Source organism: Ictalurus furcatus, chromosome 23, assembly GCF_023375685.1.
Source record: "Ictalurus furcatus strain D&B chromosome 23, Billie_1.0, whole genome shotgun sequence".
In the NCBI taxonomy this organism is placed as follows: Eukaryota; Metazoa; Chordata; class Actinopteri; order Siluriformes; family Ictaluridae; genus Ictalurus; species Ictalurus furcatus.
The window spans coordinates 10,053,461-10,073,093 of NC_071277.1; the positions used below are offsets into that span (position 1 = coordinate 10,053,461).

The window sequence follows — 19,633 nt, forward strand, 5'->3', positions numbered from 1 at the left end:
TTCCTGGATGAGTCGTCGCTGTGCTCTTGGAGGAATTTTGGAAGGTTGGACACTTCTGCGAAGGTTCAGTACTGTGCAGAGTTTTTCCATTTGGAGTTAACGGCTCTCATTGCAGTTCTTTGGAGTCCCAGAGCCTTTGAAATAGCTTTGTAACCTTTCCCAGACTGATGTACTTCAATCATCTTCTTCCTCTTCATTTCTTCTATTTCTTTCAGCTTTGCCATAGTGTGTTACTGAGTAAGACCTTTTAACCAACTTCATGCTGTTGATGAAGTTCTATTTAAGTGTTGATGTGATTGAACAGGGTTTGCAGTAATCAGGTCTGGTTGTGTCTCGTCCAGCTGAACCCCATTATCAATGGGCTTTTATAGATTTGGGGAATTAGTAACTACGGGGACAAATACATTTTCACACAGGCCCAGTTGGTATTGGATAACTGTTTTGCTTCAATAAATATCATTTAAAAACTGTATTGTGTGTTTACTCAGGTCTCCTTTATTTTATCTTAGATTTTATTTAAATTTCTGAAACAGTTTAGTACAAGAGATACACAAACACAGAAGAAGTCAGACACGTTTTCACAGCTCTGTGTTTATCCAAGTCTTCATGTTATTAATGCTCTGTATAATTTCCTTTGATGACCTTACGTTACTCTGGGATTTTGGGGGTTACTGACGTTACTCTTACAGGTCATTTCTCAAAAACACTTTCCACAAACCAAATCCTCGAAGCCCAAGTCTTCACAGGAAGAAGGGCCTCAATGTTTCACAGGTTCTTAAAATACTGATTAGTTTTGACTTTTTATCTATAAAACTAGGGTTTGCGTTCTATGGATAAATATATAATGTTTTTAATTAGAATTGGTTCAGTTTTTGTGTTTTCTGTGATTATTCGGTGTGCTCTCACAATAAAACAAACAACAAACGCATTGCCTCAACTGCAGATTTTGGTACCAACACAAGATATTCCTCTGCTGATGTATCCTGATATCATGTTGATATTTGTACATAAGAAGGTTGGTGGACTAGACACCTAGACGTGTGCCCAAAACCACCTGTAACCTTTCATGAAGAGATCAGGGTTTTCAATCAGGATTAACACCACCACCACCACCACCACCAAATCCTTTACATCCAACACAATCAAACGTTGTAGGAGGTATAGATCACATGGAGGTCAGAGGTCAAAGGTCGAAGGGCACTGACCTGCGAGGGTGGAGGTGTGTCTGAAGGCTCGGACCTGTGAGTCGGACAGGCCGGTGAGGAGCGAGATGACCGTGTCCATCATGTACTCGTCGTAGATGATGCTGTACTGACATTGCCGGATCAGAACACCGATAAACTCACAGAAGTTATAGCGGAACTTCTTCCACTGAGGCCCAGCGATGGTGAGCGGGTAATCACCGCTGTCCTGTAACACAACAGATCTTCAGTTCATCGCTTTTAAGGAATATGAAGCTTGTGGGGGAAAATTAATGTAAAAGAATTAAAATAAATAAAAATCACAGGACAAAGGGATTTATGCCTGCAGTGCAGATTTGTGTAAACATACCTCATCAAACTCCTCCGTCATCTTCCTGATAATTTCTGCATTCTGCATATTTCTAAACATCTCAATTCTTACAGTACCTGCAATTAAATAAAAACAAACCCATCTCTCAGTAGGGTGCGTCTTGTTTAGGCAGCGTACAGAGCAGAACACCGGGGTGCACGGTGCTTATGAAACATGGCTGAGCCAGTTAGCTAATCACACATTAGCGCAACAGACTACACACTAGCGCAACCTGGATGACATTAACAAGGTTTGAGGGTAAATAAAACATCTGAAGCATCTGTCTCAGCCGTAAATTTGTCCAATAAACACTGAGAGCACGGACTACATTAATACCCCACTCTCCTGATCGGACAGAATTTTAACACATCAACACAATGTGAAGATCTTTTTTTTTTTTACCTTTACACCCAGAGCACTGTATGAAGAAGTTGATGAGATCCAGAAGAGCCATATCTCGGTCCTGTTTGTACGATTCGATCCAGTCATCAACAACGGACTGCAAATCATCACGTGAAATGGTTAGAGGAACGAACACAGCAGTGTTACACACACCTTTTCACGTAAGTTAGTGGGAAATAAACGAGTGAGTCACTCCTGTTACAGGTTCAGTAATGTTTATAAAGTCTGCGTTACATAGGGAAAAGATGCAAGTGTTACCTGCATGGCGCTCTTGCCCAGTTTGACCACCTCAAACAGTGTAGTGGGATCTCCTCCGTCTCCGTTCTGCTGTGCCATGCCGTTCGGCCTCCTGCCCCCTTTATCTACTGGAGACTTACGAGCTTTCTTACTGGCTGCCTATTGAATGCACACAAATATAACAGCGTTTAAATACAACCCTGTGCAAATAGTACACATTTATAGGTGTATAATACACATTTATAGAATATGGGTGGGAACAGGATATGACATCATACTTTAGTTTTCATGTGTAATTATGTTTTACAGCAGTAAAAGATCAGACGAAATTTAAAGCAATTAAAAAACTATTTTATGTTTTTATCTGTTAAATATACATCTGTTCTTGTTTGCAACGACACCGCAAACCAGGCAAACTCTTTTTAAGTTGTTTTTATAATCTTTCCAAGCGGTGCTGTAAAATACAGGATAGCTCGATACCACTAAAATTAGCGGTATCAATTTTTCCATTTTTATTTTCTTTTCGCGATCACCTATTGGTCTCACGTCTTCACGTGATACGATTACGCACGTCACTAAATTAGAATTTTCATCATGCAGCGTAGTATGAAAATTCTACACGAGCTTGCGTTTCAAATGCATTAGAATGGAAATCAATGGAGTGCTAAAGTCGTGTGACCGCTGCTTGACAATGTAAAGAAGCAACGAATCCAAGCGATTGTCTTGAACTATTTCCTCGGATCAATCCAATGGCACGTGTGGTTTCCACTCACAGCAATCAGCTCCCATATGCTGCTCGATACTGTTCAACTTCTCCGGTCATATACAACCTCTCATTATATGTATATAGTGACATTAAGAAAAAATAAAGCTTTGAAGGAAGTAGTAGAGATCGTTGGTGGGTTTAGAGTGTGAAGCTCTATTGGATCAAATCTGAAATCATCCAAAATCATCAACTGTGCTCCGATTCCGACTGACCGGTGAGAAAAATACACTTATATCAGTGAAAACACTGAAGTGTAGTGCACAGCAGTCAGCCATGATGATGCTAACACATGCTCACATTAGTGTAAAATTATAATAAAGAGTAATAATAATAACAGTAATGTTAATATAATGTACAGTGTAGGGCGTGTGTGTGTGTACATGTGTGCGTGTGTGTGGGAAGGGGGGGGTGGTTGGGTCATACCGGGGGTCTTCCTGGCCGTCCTCTCTTCTTCTTCCCTTTTCCCTCTCCAGTGTCCTCCAGCTCACTGACACTCAGACTCAGACTCACCGTGTCTCCCTGTCCAGACTCGTTAGACGAGTCCCTGCACAAAATAAACACACAGACACTCTTTAAGATTCGACAACATCTCAAACATGCGTTCCGTCGGCTGCTCCTGCATTTCAAACATCACTGTTAAGTTGTACTTACTGTAGAACGGGGAACTCCGAGTTAATCATCGCAGCTCTATTGTGAGTATAAACAGGTTTATAGTAGAGACTTGATCCAGAGCAGGAGTGAGGCAGATACACACTGCCTCCTGCTTCAACCCAGCTTCTGTGAAATAGTTCAGTCAGAAGAGTGAGTGAAGACCTCCATCCACTCACACCACATCAACCTGCACACACACCAAAGCACAGGTTGTATATGAAAAATGTATATGTTTAATGTAGATAATGTATAAGGTGAAAACTTTAGGAACACCATCTGGACATTTCATGAACTGCAACCAGAAAACGTGGCAGATGAAAGTGATTAGTAAATCTGCTCAATGTCTTACTTCAGTAATCAGCGTAGATATAAACGTTAAACACAGATAATCTAATGCTTTAGCAGCATATACGTTTTTACTGCAATTTCACACATTTACAATCCGAGTTAAACACTGCTGGTTGGACATAATCAGACTTAAAAACAAACCGAGTTTTCAAACTTTTTGATTCTCAATGTTTGAACATTAACTCACAGCAAGTGTATGTCCAGTGAGCAATTTAATATCTTGTAGTGCTGAATGTCCTAGTTTTCAGACGCTACTTTTAAAGTACTTTAAACTTTTTAATGATAACAATAAATAACGATAGATTTAATGATTTAAAAAAAAGCAGTTCTACTTAAGTTTAATACTTAAGAGATTCAGCTTGCAGAATGTTTTTCTATAATAAATAATGCAGTTTGACTGAGCTTATGTTTGTCTGTTTTATACAACTAAAATTTTATACATTGTTCTGTAAGCAATTTTATTGTTCAAAGCAACATGAATAAGTGTAATTAGTTTAAAAATAATACACACAGAATAAAACTAATATTGTCCTCTCAGCAATAACAGATTGCATAAAACAAAATAAAAGCACACCAACTACGCTAACTAACCACACTAATGAACTACACTAACTAAATTAAGGGCCGCAATTATATTTTCAAAAGTTGACATGAAGGAAGAAATAAAAAGTGTCAAAACAGACAAATAAACATAAACCACGAAAAAAAAAAGGATTCATTAATATGTGATAGCCACTAGGGGCAGTGCAAGTTCAGGAAAAAGAACAGACTCACACCCGAGATCAGAAAAGATAAAAACTACACACATTTAAACTGAGCCGATATTTGTTGAGAATTTGTTTTTGGAAAGTATTATTTCGCTCTTTTTCAGGTCGTGCTGCACTGACAGCATGTTGGGTGTGTTATACTGCAGGTGGACAGTAGGGGGCACACCGAGCATGGAGTTTCACTGTTGCTGTGGAAACACAAGAATCCAGAGGTTCTATGGAGACCCGGTCTGCTTATTAAAGGAGAGCGTGTTCAGGGTGAAACGAGGCCAGATTATTTTAATACAGAGAGAGGAGGAGAGGAAGAGAAGGTTCATCAGACAGACGAGTGCAGACACACAGACAGCCGTCTCTCAGCGCGAGGTTAGTGCGGAACTGACACTAGATGGCTCTCCATCTCCAGTGGAACAAGAGAAGGAGACCAGCCATTCCCTGAACACACACACACCTTTCCCATCGGGTAAACAGTGCTGGTGTTAAATAAATGCATGTGCCTGAGCCACTACAGCAGGTTACCACAGGCCGAGTCGTAAAAATACACGTAACATTTGCACAAAAATCTGCAGAATCAGGAGAAAGCTATATGGAAATAATAGAAAATAAAATCCCTTTGTGTGTGTGTGTGTGTGTGTGTGTTCCCCTCCCCCCACCAGTATAATATTATTGCTGAAGCAGTCTGGGCTCCTGTATGAAGTGGACTGAGACCTGATCTTGAATCAGTGCATCACAAATACTACTCAGGAAATGAACAATGCACTCATTAAGCAAGAGAAAGCTCTTCATTTACATATTTATACAGTATTGTTCATACAGTAAACACACTTAACCTACACATCAGTACTAGCATGAAGCCAAGTTACGTTCTTTACAGCTGGGTGTCGCTGTCGCAGGGTAAAGTCTCACATGGTAAAAGAATTCTTTAGTGCTGAGTTGAGATCGGCATGTTAGAGCTCATAATGTGACCGATTCAGTGCCACTGTAACCAACGTCAAAGTGTGTGTGAGTGTGAGAAATCTGAGATTAAAGTCACAGTGTGTGAGCGCTGCTGCTACGACGCTCGTCTAAAACCCACCAACAGGTTCAGGATTACGTGATCGATGACGTAAACAGCGGCGTACGCAGTAATGCTCTGTAATTAACTGCAGGTCTGTCGTTAGAGGATCTTCATGGTATAATCTGACGTGGAGACACATGCTATCACACAGTCTGTTACACAATTCATAACAGAGTTTATCAGGATCTCATACAGTGTGACAAGGAATCATCTTAAAACAAGCGAGGTTAGAACAAAAATAAACATGTCTAAGGCCTTTTAAAGTTTGTGCTTAAGTCTGTTGACACAGAAGAGAGAATAAAGGAGGTGAATTATTAACATTCACATTGTGAATTAGTATATTTAAATACTCTTATTAAGGGCGCACACACACACACACACACACAATATATATATAAATAAATAAAACACGCCACAGAAATGTGGGTGAATCAGAATCCATCCCGGCATCAGAATAAATTATCACCAATAAGTTAGTAACTCATCCGTTTGATCATTTAAACACCGCTAATTCAGAATCGCAGCAACACCCCCTAACACCCCTATAACCCCGTAACACACCCCGTTAACACCCACTAACACACCCTAACAACCCTGTAACAACCCGTAACACACTCTAAAACACGTAACAAACTGCTGTTCTGACTTCTCTAATCACATGACATGGCATTGGAGGTGTGAAGCGTGTGTGTGTCTGTCTCTCTCTACTCCTCTGAGAACTGAGGCATGCCATATGACTATGGAAGTCTAAAAATACATATAAATACCAATATTTCAGAGCGCATCTTTAAGCCCTTAGCTGTTCACACAGTTGTGTTTGTGAGCACAATTACAAAGCCTGACATTTCCGTTATTTAAAAGGAAAACACGGCTCTTGAAGCTCAGCGTAATTAAACATTACTGCTCCACTCAGACAGCGAGGTCAGGAGGGAAATAAACAAATCTCTGCACACAGAAAAGATGATAAACGTCTCAAAAAAACAAATATCAACATTTCCACTTCTTGTGTTTGTACAGTAACACTGTGGCCTTCATTCCTGTCTGTAATAACCATCTCTCTCCATCACACCACAACGCTAACCATCATTACATACGGCCATTCTTAACACAGGCCTCTGTTATAAACTACAGCACTCACACACTCACACACACACACTCACTCACTCACACACACACACTCACTCACACACACTCTCACACACACTCTCACACACACTCTCACACACACTCTCACACACACTCTCACACACACTCTCACACACACTCACACACACACTCACACACACACTCTCTCACACACACTCTCACACACACTCTCACACACACTCTCACACACACTCTCACACACACTCTCACACACACTCTCACACACACACTCACACACACACACTCACACACACACTCACACACTCACACTCACTCACACACACTCACTCACTCACACACACTCACTCACACACACTCACTCACACACACTCACTCACACACACTCACTCACACACACTCACTCACACACACTCACTCACACTCACACACACACTCCATCTTCTTCCTTAGTAAAACACTGAACCTCAATGTTCCTTGAGCAGCTGATGATGGATGGAATGAGAGCTGAGATTTTCCCTGAGAGATGAATTACAGCTCAAGATGTCTCAACTAAAATACACCACATAGCATACAGCCATGATCATTACCACACATACACTTGCGTCGAGCACACACACTCGCACACATACTCCGCTACTCATCACATCAGTGTTCTCCACAACCATATTATTATTAAACCCACTTTCAATAATCTTTTCTATACAATTACAGATTTTGGATACAGTGGCAGAAAGTGAGGACCATCTGCTGCTTTCAACCACCACACTGCTGTGTCTAATTAACTCTATACACTGCACACTATTCTACACTATACACACTGCACTCTACTCTATTCTACACTATACACACTGCACTCTACTCTATTCTACACTATACACACTGCACTCTACTCTATTCTACACTATACACACACTGCACTCTACTCTATTCTACACTATACACTGCACTCTACTCTATTCTACACTATACACACTGCACTCTACTCTATTCTACACTATACACTACACTCTACTCTACACTATACACACTGCACTCTACTCTATTCTACACTATACACACTGCACTCTACTCTATTCTACACTATACACACTGCACTCTATTCTATTCTACACTATACACACTGCACTCTATTCTACACTATACACACTGCACTCTACTCTACACTATACACACTGCACTCTACTCTATTCTACACTATACACTGCATTCTAATCTACACTACACACTGCACTCTATTCTACACTACACACTGCACTCTAATCTACACACTGCACTCTACACACTGCACTCTACTCTATTCTACACTGCACTCTACTCTACACTATACACACTGCACTCTACTCTATTCTACACTATACACACTGCACTCTACTCTATTCTACACTATATACACTGCACTCTACTCTATTCTACACTATACACACTGCACTCTACTCTATTCTACACTACACACTGCACTCTAATCTACACACTGCACTCTACTCTATTCTACACTATACACACTGCACTCTACTCTATTCTACACTATACACTGCATTCTAATCTACACTACACACTGCACTCTACTCTATTCTACACTACACACTGCACTCTAATCTACACACTGCACTCTACACACTGCACTCTACTCTATTCTACACTGCACTCTACTCTATTCTACACTATACACTGCACTCTACTCTATTCTACACTATACACTGCACTCTATTCTACACTATACATTGCACTCTACTCTATTCTACACTATACACTGCACTCTACTCTATTCTACACTATACACTGCACTCTACTCTATTCTACACTATACACGGCACTCTACTCTATTCTACACTATACACGGCACTCTACACTGCACTCTATTCTACACTACTATACACACTGCACTCTACTCTATTCTACACTATACACCGCACTCTATTCTACATTATACACACACTGCACTCTACTCTACACTCTACTCTATTCTACACTATACACTGCACTCTACACTACACTCTACACTATACACACTGCACTCTACTCTATTCTACACTATACACTGCACTCTACACTATACACTGCACTCTACTCTATTCTACACTTTACACTGCACTCTACTCTATTCTATTCTACACTATACACTGCACTCTACTCTATTCTACACTATACACGGCACTCTACACTGCACTCTATTCTACACTACTCTATTCTACACTATACACTGCACTCTACACTACACTCTACTCTATTCTACACTATACACTGCACTCTACTCTATTCTACACTATACACGGCACTCTACACTGCACTCTATTCTACACTACTATACACACTGCACACTACTCTATTCTACACTATACACTGCACTCTACTCTATTCTACACTATACACGGCACTCTACACTGCACTCTATTCTACACTACTATACACACTGCACTCTACTCTATTCTACACTATACACCGCACTCTATTCTACATTATACACACACTGCACTCTACTCTATTCTACACACTGCACTCTACTCTACACTCTACTCTATTCTACACTATACACTGCACTCTACACTACACTCTACACTATACACACTGCACTCTACTCTATTCTACACTATACACTGCACTCTACTCTATTCTACACTATACACTGCACTCTACTCTATTCTACACTATACACTGCACTCTACTCTATTCTACACTATACACGGCACTCTACACTGCACTCTATTCTACACTACTATACACACTGCACTCTACTCTATTCTACACTATACACCGCACTCTATTCTACATTATACACACTGCACTCTACTCTATTCTACACTATACAATGCACTCTACACTACACTCTACACTATACACACTGCTCTCTACACTATACACACTGCAATCTACTCTATTCTACACTATACACTGCACTCTACTCTATACACTGCACTCTACTCTATTCTACACTATACACTGCACTCTACTCTATTCTACACTATACACGGCACTCTACACTGCACTCTATTCTACACTACTATACACACTGCACTCTACTCTATTCTACACTATACACCGCACTCTATTCTACATTATACACACTGCACTCTACTCTATTCTACACTATACAATGCACTCTACACTACACTCTACACTATACACACTGCACTCTATTCTACACTATACACTGCACTCTATTCTACACACTGCACTCTATTCTACACTATACACTTCACTCTACACTCTATACACATTGCACTCTATTCTACACTATACACACACACACTGCACTCTACTCTATTCTACACTACACTCTACACACACACACACACTGCACTCTACTCTACACTTTATTCTACACTATACACACACTGCACTCTACTCTATTCTATTCTACACTATACACTGCACTCTACGCTGCATTCTACTCCACACTACACTATACACTGCACTCTACACACTGCACTCTATTCCACACTACACTATACACTGCACTCTACACACTGCACTCTACTCTATTCTACACTATACGCTACTCTACACTATACTCTATTTACACTATACTATTCTACACTATACACACACTGCACGCTACACTATACGCTACTCTACACTCTATTCTACACTATACACACACTGCACTCTACTCTATTCCACACTGTACTCTACACTATACGCTACTCTACACTCTATTCTACACTATTCTACACTATACACACACTGCACTCTACTCTATTCCACACTCTACTCCAGGGCTGCAATTAACGATTATTTGATAATCTATTAGTTGGCTGATTATTATTATTATTATTATTATCATCATCGATTAATCAGATGGGACGGGGCAAACTTTCAGTACCATTTTTTTGTTTATTCAAAATTAAATCCACAAACTGAGTGTTACAAGTATAAACTTCAGACTAAACCTTTACACAAGTTTGTCCAAAACAGAAAAGAACCCAATACACACACACACAAAACAGAATATATATTATTAATTTAGAACTGTAGTTTAATTCGGCGCTTTTTGTGCATCCATAAAAAAAAAATGCATAAATACCTACATACAATATAAACTAAAATAAATTATAATAAATAATCTAAAATAAATAAATTAAACACATACACACACACACACACTAATATATATATATCATCACACATACACACACATATACTATACTGATGGTGACTGAGGTTGGGAATAAATGGTAACACTGACTATATACAGTATCAGCGCGTAATCAGTAACACGGTCTCGTTACTAACACATCACTTCCGTTATAATAAACAACAGAAGTTACACTGCAAGTGCGCAAATACAGCATATAATCACAATAAACCTAAATTTAACTAAACCTTTTAAGCAGCTTGCACCAGTTTCCCCTGCCTCTTACACACAGTGGAGCATTATGGATATAAACATAAGTTTGTGCTCATGCATCACTGTTTGATCTCCACGGTGTTTAATATAAAATGCTCCCCTGCCTTAGAGGACTTTCTTCCTCAGTCACGTGACGATTTCTCCTCAGTCTGATGGAGGCTGAGGTCATGTTGGGAATAAAAGGTAACGCTGACAGAAAGTAAACTGAAGAAAGCCATTGTCGGTGACTCTGGGTGTCTGCTAATGCTAGCGTGCGTATGACGTCATGCACCGTTGACTAGGAAGCGGCTTATACTTCCGGTTAGTAAAAAAAAACCCACTAGTGATATATTTGAGATGATATAACCTTTCTAAAATCCACACGCTAGACGGTAGAGTACATAGTGTATAGTGTAAGTGTACAGTACCTATAGTTTTCGGAACAGAAATAACGTAATGAGTAAATCTCCTCCGTGCCACGCAGACCAAGTAATCCATAATGAGATTCATTCACAACGTTTTTCATCATCGATTTTATCGATTAGCTATTGCAGCTCTACACTACATTCTACTCTATTCTACACTTTATACACTACACGCTACTCTATACTACACTATATTCAACACTAAATTCTACACTACACTCTATACACTACACTCTACACTACACTATATTCAACACTATACTCTACACTCTATACACTACACTCTACTCCATACTACACTCTATACACTACTCTACACACTATACTCTACACTCTATACTCTACACTACATACTACACTCTACTATACTCTATTCTACACACTATACTATTCTACACTCTATACACTACACTCTATTCTAGTCTACACTCTGTATGTTACACTATACTTTACACTCTATTATACACTCTATACACTACACTCTACTATACTCTCCTGTTCTACACTCTATACACTACACTCTACTCTATACTATATGCTACACTCTATACACTACATTTTACTCTACTCTATTCTACACTATATTATACACACACACACACACACACACACTACACTCTATACACTACACACTACTCTATACTACACTACACACTCTATTCTACATTATATTATATACTACACTCTACACTATATTATACACTACACTCTACACTCTATACACTACTCTATACTCTACGCTACACACTCTATTCTACACTATACACTCCACTCTACTCTGTTCTACACTATACACTCCACTCTACTCTGTTCTACAATATACACTACACTCTACTCTATATTACACTACACACTCTATTCTACACTACTCTATTCTACACTATACACTCCACTCTACTCTGTTCTACACTATATTATACACTACACTCTACACTCTATACACTACTCTATACTCTACGCTACACACTCTATTCTACACTATACACTCCACTCTACTCTGTTCTACACTATACACTCCACTCTACTCTGTTCTACAATATACACTACACTCTACTCTATATTACACTACACACTCTATTCTACACTACTCTATTCTACACTATACACTCCACTCTACTCTGTTCTACACTATACACTCCACTCTACTCTGTTCTACAATATACACTACACTCTACTCTATATTACACTACACACTCTATTCTACACTACTCTATTCTACACTATACACTCCACTCTACTCTGTTCTACACTATACACTCCACTCTACTCTGTTCTACAATATACACTACACTCTACTCTATATTACACTACACACTCTATTCTACACTACTCTATTCTACACTATACACTCCACTCTACTCTGTTCTACACTATACACTACACTCTATACACTACACTCTAGTCTATATTACACTACACACTCTATTCTACACTAGTGTACACTAATATACACTATACTCTACACAATCTATTCTACACTATACACTCCACTCTGTTCTACACTATACTCTCTATACATAACACTATACACTATATACACATTACACACTATTCCACACTACTCTACACGATATTATACACTACACACTCTATTCTACACTATAATATACACTATACTCTACACACTCTATTCTACACTATACTCTCTATACATTACACTACTCTACATTATACACTACACTCTATACATTACACTACACTATATACACTACACACTACACTCTATACACTCTACGCCACACTATACTCTATACTCTCAACACAATACTCTACAGACACGCATGCGCACTCGCGTCCGCACGTACTCGAGTACACACACCGACTCACACGCACGCACGCACACTGTAATGATGTGTGTGTGTGATCCTCTGTAATGATGGGTGTGTTACAGATGGGACTGACAGTTGCCCGGAATCAGGCTAAAAGATACACCATTTTACTGCCAAGAGCAACGCATTTTAGATCAAAATCAGTCTCGCAGTATCAGTGCAATCAACAACTCTCTCTCTCTGTCTCTCATACACACACTTTCTAAATGTCTCTAAAGATATCAGCACTTAAACCCATACACAGATTTGCATTTACCCAAAAGCTCACGGTTTAAATAACTGAAAGATCTTTCCTAAATAAACCAGGCTCTGTGTTTTAATATCAGCAGATAAAATCCTGATCACTGATATTATTATTACTACTATCATCATCATCATCATCATCATCAACAGATGTGCTTATGAAGATAAAGAACTGCGATTAAGAACCCTGTGAGAACGGGACCGTTACAACACGTCTATTCATTGAGCTGGGAAATCTTAACCCCTCCTGTAGTAGCACATCTGTCTCTGTGTGTATCTCTGTGTGTGTCTCTCTCTCTCTCTTTGTATGTGTGTCTCTCTGTGTCTTTGTTACATGATTCTGTTATAAATAGTGTTTAGTGTTTACGGAACTCTGGAGCTGAACTCCACATTTCATTTCAGCTTTAAATAAGAGAACATCAAACCAGAGGAAGAAGAAGAAATACTTGAAATTGAAATCGATTTATAGATTTTCAAACACAATGATATCACATTTTCACAAAATATAGAGTATTATGGAAAACCGTCACTTTCTGCTGTAAATTAATGAGTAGTTGTCTGACAGAAGAAGACTCTGAGGTTACTCCGAGTAAAACCTGATCATCAAATCCCTAGAAAATTATCGTTACCTGAGATACACTGCTAACTAACTGCTCCGTGCCACACAGATCATTTCACATGTTCTTATGTTAAGTGCAGTGAGCAGCTGTACTGTACATACAGAGAAGGACACCATGTTGTACTGCACATTAGTTGTTAGTTTGGTGAGTCTATGTCTAAGTCAGTGTCAAACGGCTGTCTCTAGAATGAACACCATCACTAACAGTGTTAATCATCTATAATATACAGTGTGTTATAGAGTATAATCTGTAACAAAGATGGCAAACAAACCACACTGAACACTCACAGCTCTCTATAAACCCCAAACACTATCAAGTGTGAGGAAACCGGTTTATTCCTGAATCTGTTCAATAATCGTAGCATCAATATTGAGCCAAATAATCTATTCTACACACACACACACACACACACACACACATACATACATACATATATATATATATATATATATATATATATATATATATATATATATATATATATATATAGAGTGTAGCTATATATATATATATATATATATATATATATATATATATATATATATATATATATAGAGTGTAGCTATATATATATATATATATATATATATATATATATATAAAATATACACATACACACACACCCCAAAAGTAATTTAATTTCTCTAATTAGAAAAGAGAAGTGTATAGTTGTCAAATATTGACAGGTTGTACATAATGACAGGAAACACAGAACGACAAAGATCTGTTGATTAGCTTTAAAGCGGAGGGACGGTAAATAAAGGGCTGGTGAGTAGTTCCAGACCATAGAGTCATGTTTAATTTACTATAATCCATGATGAGAATTCAGGACTGTAATAAGAGGTTATAATGACAGAAACACAGTACATGACAGTGAGTTCCTGTGTAGCTGCTGAAAAGCTCCTGAGAGGTGAAATGAAACCGTTACTGAAGACACCTTTAACTGTCTGTAGGTATTATACCTTTAATGACAGCTTTAATTGCTGTGCTGCTGCAGTGTAAATTATCAGGTTTGTGATATAAAGGAAAAAAATCCTCCACGCTGCAACGTCTTTAATTCAAAAATATTCAGTCAGCACAAAGGCGGGGCCGCTCCTCACTCCTCGTCTTTTTATGCGCCTGTCGAGCCGCGTTCATCGATTCTCGTGTCACGGCCAATGAAAATAAGGACACAGATCACGTGACCTACAAGGGAGCTGTTGCCATGGTAACACCTGGCCTTGTGGAATTGCAGGTCATGCATCCAAATAAGTGAAAGAAAAATGACTACGCATGTGAACAAATAGTGTAATTGTTCCTGGCAGCATGGAGATGAACAAAGGAGAATAAAATGATCTGATAATAAATGTGACCTGCTACTGGAGAAGGTTTTCAATCTGATTTTAAATTAAAGCAGTAAAACTACAGCCTGCTGAATGTGCACCTGTTTACATCTCAGCAGAAACAGGAGATAAAGAAGAAGTTTACACAAACCTGCTGCAAAGGCAAACAAGCATGAATACACCTACAATGAGTGACATTAGTAGGTGTGTGTGTGATTTCTGTGGCCACATTGTGCTCTAATTAAAGGTATTTACTCTACTGAGTTCTCCCAGAGGGACAGAGCCAAGGACAGAGATGCAGCTGCATATGAAATTGGATTTCAGCCTGGAGGATGCAAGAGAGGCGCTCTGTAGAAACGATAAAACAGGAAGCTAACCTGTTCAGAAACGCCACACACTTCTGCATGCTGGAGAAAAAAAGCAAACAGAATTATCTGGTACATGCACTTTTAAGCAATGTTAGGCAGACTGGCATATTTGCAAAGCAAATTATATATAAAGGACATACTGCGCTGTGACAAAAATAAATTACTGTAGACGTGGATACAGTAAAGAGGAACACGGCAACCGAAAAAGAAAACCCCAACGTGAGACACAACAACAACATGGTCTCGAAGATTCAATACAACTGGCACTGAAGCATTCTGAACCTGCACAGCTCCATAACAGTTCATTAATAAACAGTAAAAAGTTTTCCATCAGACCTGCCAAACACCACAGATCAGACTCATTTACAGGAACACCACATCTTTTAAAGTTGAAGAATTACTTACTAACTCAACAGCTGATATTCAGAGGATTTCTGTAGTTTACATGTAACTGGTACTTGAGACAAACTGATATTTATGAAGAGTATTTTATTCTATCCTTAAACAATCAGGATATCTAAGAGATAATAAATTAATTACCAACTGAGTACTAGATTCATTTAGGCAGATAAGAAATTCCTGCTTTATAAAACCTTCAACACACAATCACACCGTAATCAATCAGTGCTTTCCTACAGGAGACGGAGGGAGTGTTCCTCATGCCAAACTCTATTATTTCCTCTTAATGGATCCGTCCTTCAGTCACCGAGACATCCGCTTTTATTTCACACTTACACACTCCTCATACCTGCAAACACAACTCATATATCACTTACAGCGATCATCAGGACGGAGAACACTATCCGAATAAAAGTGTAAAGAGTTCTCCACGCTGTCCAAGACACAGCTTTTACATAAAAACCCTCAAACTGTGAAGTGGATTCAGAATTAAAAATGAGCTCTTTTCTGGATAAATGTGTGTCGTAGATGTTTTAAACACTCTCATACACTAAAAGACAAAGATTATTGTTTTTTAAAGAGCAAGCACTTGAAGAAAGCTCTGTGGGTCGTTATATATTTCATTAAATGTTTAATCCTGTGAATCAGTAATAAAATATTCCATTACTGAGCCTGAACATCACCGCAAACATGGTTTTATATTAAACATCTCTCTGTACTAACAATTCAAAGACAAAGTAAAATAGTATTAACTGTGAGAAGGGTTATGTTTTTACAGCAAGCTTATAAAAGATGATTATAGACTGAATAAACTACAGGAATAAACACTTATACAGGAAACTCTTTGCTCTTGAGGTGTGATTAAAGACTGTATTAGTGTCAGACATTCGCTCCTGTTTATAAACACAAAGTGAAATAAAGTCTTATGAGAGAAAGTTAATGCTTCACTTCACATTCACACATTTGGTGTTAATTCTGTGTGTTAGTTTCAATTCATCTGCTTGTACACGGGGAAATCTTATTTAAATACAGGATAAATACAGACAGGTAACCTACAGGAGCATTTATTATAACTGTAATATGCAAAACAAAAATAAATAAACAAAAGACTGTTTCTTTTTACAAATTTCTGTACTGAAAGTGAATAAATCTGTAGAGCCCAGTTTATTTTACTCCCACTGAGTAAACAACAAACAAAAACATAGATTAAAATAAGCCCCGATAAAAATAACATCACGCAGTTTATCAGGAGCAAAAAGGGCAAAAACAACCAGTTTATTCGTTTTTTACTGAAGAATTTATTGACTCTGTCCGCGCTAAAGGCAGCGGAGGCACTTCTAAAGTTGGCGCCCAAATGTATGTTTATGTGCGCGAGACGACACGTTAGTTAGCCGATTAGCTCTAGCATGGACCAAGCTACTGAAATACAGCCAACTATGAGATAAATAACACAGCTGTACATCCGCAGTGTTTATTAATGAGCACTGAACTGTACTCCATGTCGGTGGTGAGGCTGTGAGCAGGCCTCCGCACGGAGCTGCACAATAACACCGCACTGTAGCGCGAACAGCGAGGAAGGAAAACGCACCGAATCGACATGTAGCGCCAGCGCGGCGCGAGCGCGGCGCGAGACTCCGGTTAGCTTAGCATAATCACAGTCACAATACTGAACTGAGGGAAGCGGTGTTAGCCGCGCGCCTCACAGCCGAGTGTAAAATAAATAGTAAATAAAAATAAAACACACACACACGCGCAGAGAGAGAGAGAGAGAGAAATGGGGAAGACCTTCAATAAAGCCAGTACTCTCCATCAGTGTTTTAAGAACACGCTAACTGAGGTGTGTGTGTTTATTACTAACACTAACACACGGATACAAGATGATCATCTGTGGTGACCGTAGAGAGGCGCGCGCTCCGCTCCCCTCCCCCACTCACTCACTCACTCACTCTCTCTCTCTCTCTCTCTCTCCCTCTCTCTCTCTCTCAGCGCGTCCTCCATCTTTGATACGAGCTGCTTAGCTTCAGCTAGCACGCCCTCACCTCACAAAGATCTCGGTAAAGGTTCAAAACTCGCGCAAACTTACCTCCTGCCCGCCACAAAAGAAATCTCCGTAACGCGCCCTTGCGATAATTGGGTCAATATAATGAAAGAATACTTTATGTTTTATATACTAATTTAGACCTCAAGCGGAACCGCGCCTTTCGCCAGAGAAGCAATCCTAAACTGCCATCTGGTGGCACTCAGCGCTGCGAAATGGCGCGAGCGCACTCTGATGTCAGCGCGCCTCCTGGTGGACAAACTGAGAAGTGCAGCACCACCTCCACTGACAGTGCAGGAAAAATAATAACAACAATAATAATAAAGACGAAACTTTGAAATAAACTACAGACCATGGTTTAATATAAATAAACCTCTAATATTACAGACAAAATCACATTTTATTACATCTTTCAGATGCCTACATAACACTTTAACATTAATCATTAATATATTACTTTATTCTGCATTTATTTCATTTTCCAACGTTATTTCAGGAGAATATGATAAAAAATATTACGTTTCTTAATCCCATCGTAATAATCTTTAAACATAACTAGCATTATAGTAGTATATAATAAATAGTGGATAATAAACAATAACATGAATAAAAAATTAAGTAAATAGTAAAAACATACAGTATATACATAATGGATTTACTGCTCCTTAAGGTTATTTATAAATTTAATTAATGTCTAAACACCAAAATGACAATACGAGGAATTTGTGGACAAAAAAGAAATCTAAAACCCAAATTTTCCCCAATAAAATATTCTTAAAGTAATAAAATTTCATGTTGTATAATCTTAAGAATTGTACAGATCAAAGAGGGTAGTAAAATATGTCAAATGCATTAATTATTAAAATATTTTTTTAAATCACAAGTTAATATGAGATAATTTCACTCATTTAAAACATAAGGTGTTATTTATAATCTAAAAAAGTTATAACAGTCTAATAATATTTATAATAACGAGCATTAAATTGTATAGACACTTTTTTGGTTATTTTATTTATTTATTCATTATTATTTTTATGTTTTAAAACCCATTTCGCGTTTTACACAGTGATAAATCGTGATAAAGACTGAGAGTATAGAGATTATATTACAGAGGTTAATAATAAAGTCTCTGTGCCGCGCTGCTGCAGCTGGAACACAGTCTGCGCCGCCATGTTGCTGAGA

At 38.5% G+C, this 19,633-nt stretch overlaps 1 protein-coding gene across 3 annotated transcripts in view; it reads right to left on the minus strand.

The window, feature by feature from the left end:
• Positions 1-18,832, minus strand: part of stag1b (stromal antigen 1b) — a 33,070-nt gene extending 14,238 nt beyond the window's left edge. The window contains exons 1-7 of one of the 3 annotated variants that reach the window (XM_053611277.1): positions 18,497-18,832; positions 3,608-3,794; positions 3,380-3,500; positions 2,212-2,349; positions 1,954-2,050; positions 1,552-1,628; positions 1,206-1,410 (exon numbers count right to left, since the gene is read on the minus strand). In XM_053611277.1, the coding sequence (XP_053467252.1) occupies positions 1,206-1,410; positions 1,552-1,628; positions 1,954-2,050; positions 2,212-2,349; positions 3,380-3,500; positions 3,608-3,636 (667 nt within the window). In that variant the 5' untranslated portion in view covers positions 3,637-3,794; positions 18,497-18,832. The remainder of the gene's footprint in view (positions 1-1,205; positions 1,411-1,551; positions 1,629-1,953; positions 2,051-2,211; positions 2,350-3,379; positions 3,501-3,607; positions 3,795-18,496) is intronic. The other 2 variants (XM_053611276.1, XM_053611275.1) reach the window with 2 other exon arrangements.
• Positions 18,833-19,633: the final 801 nt, after the last annotated feature.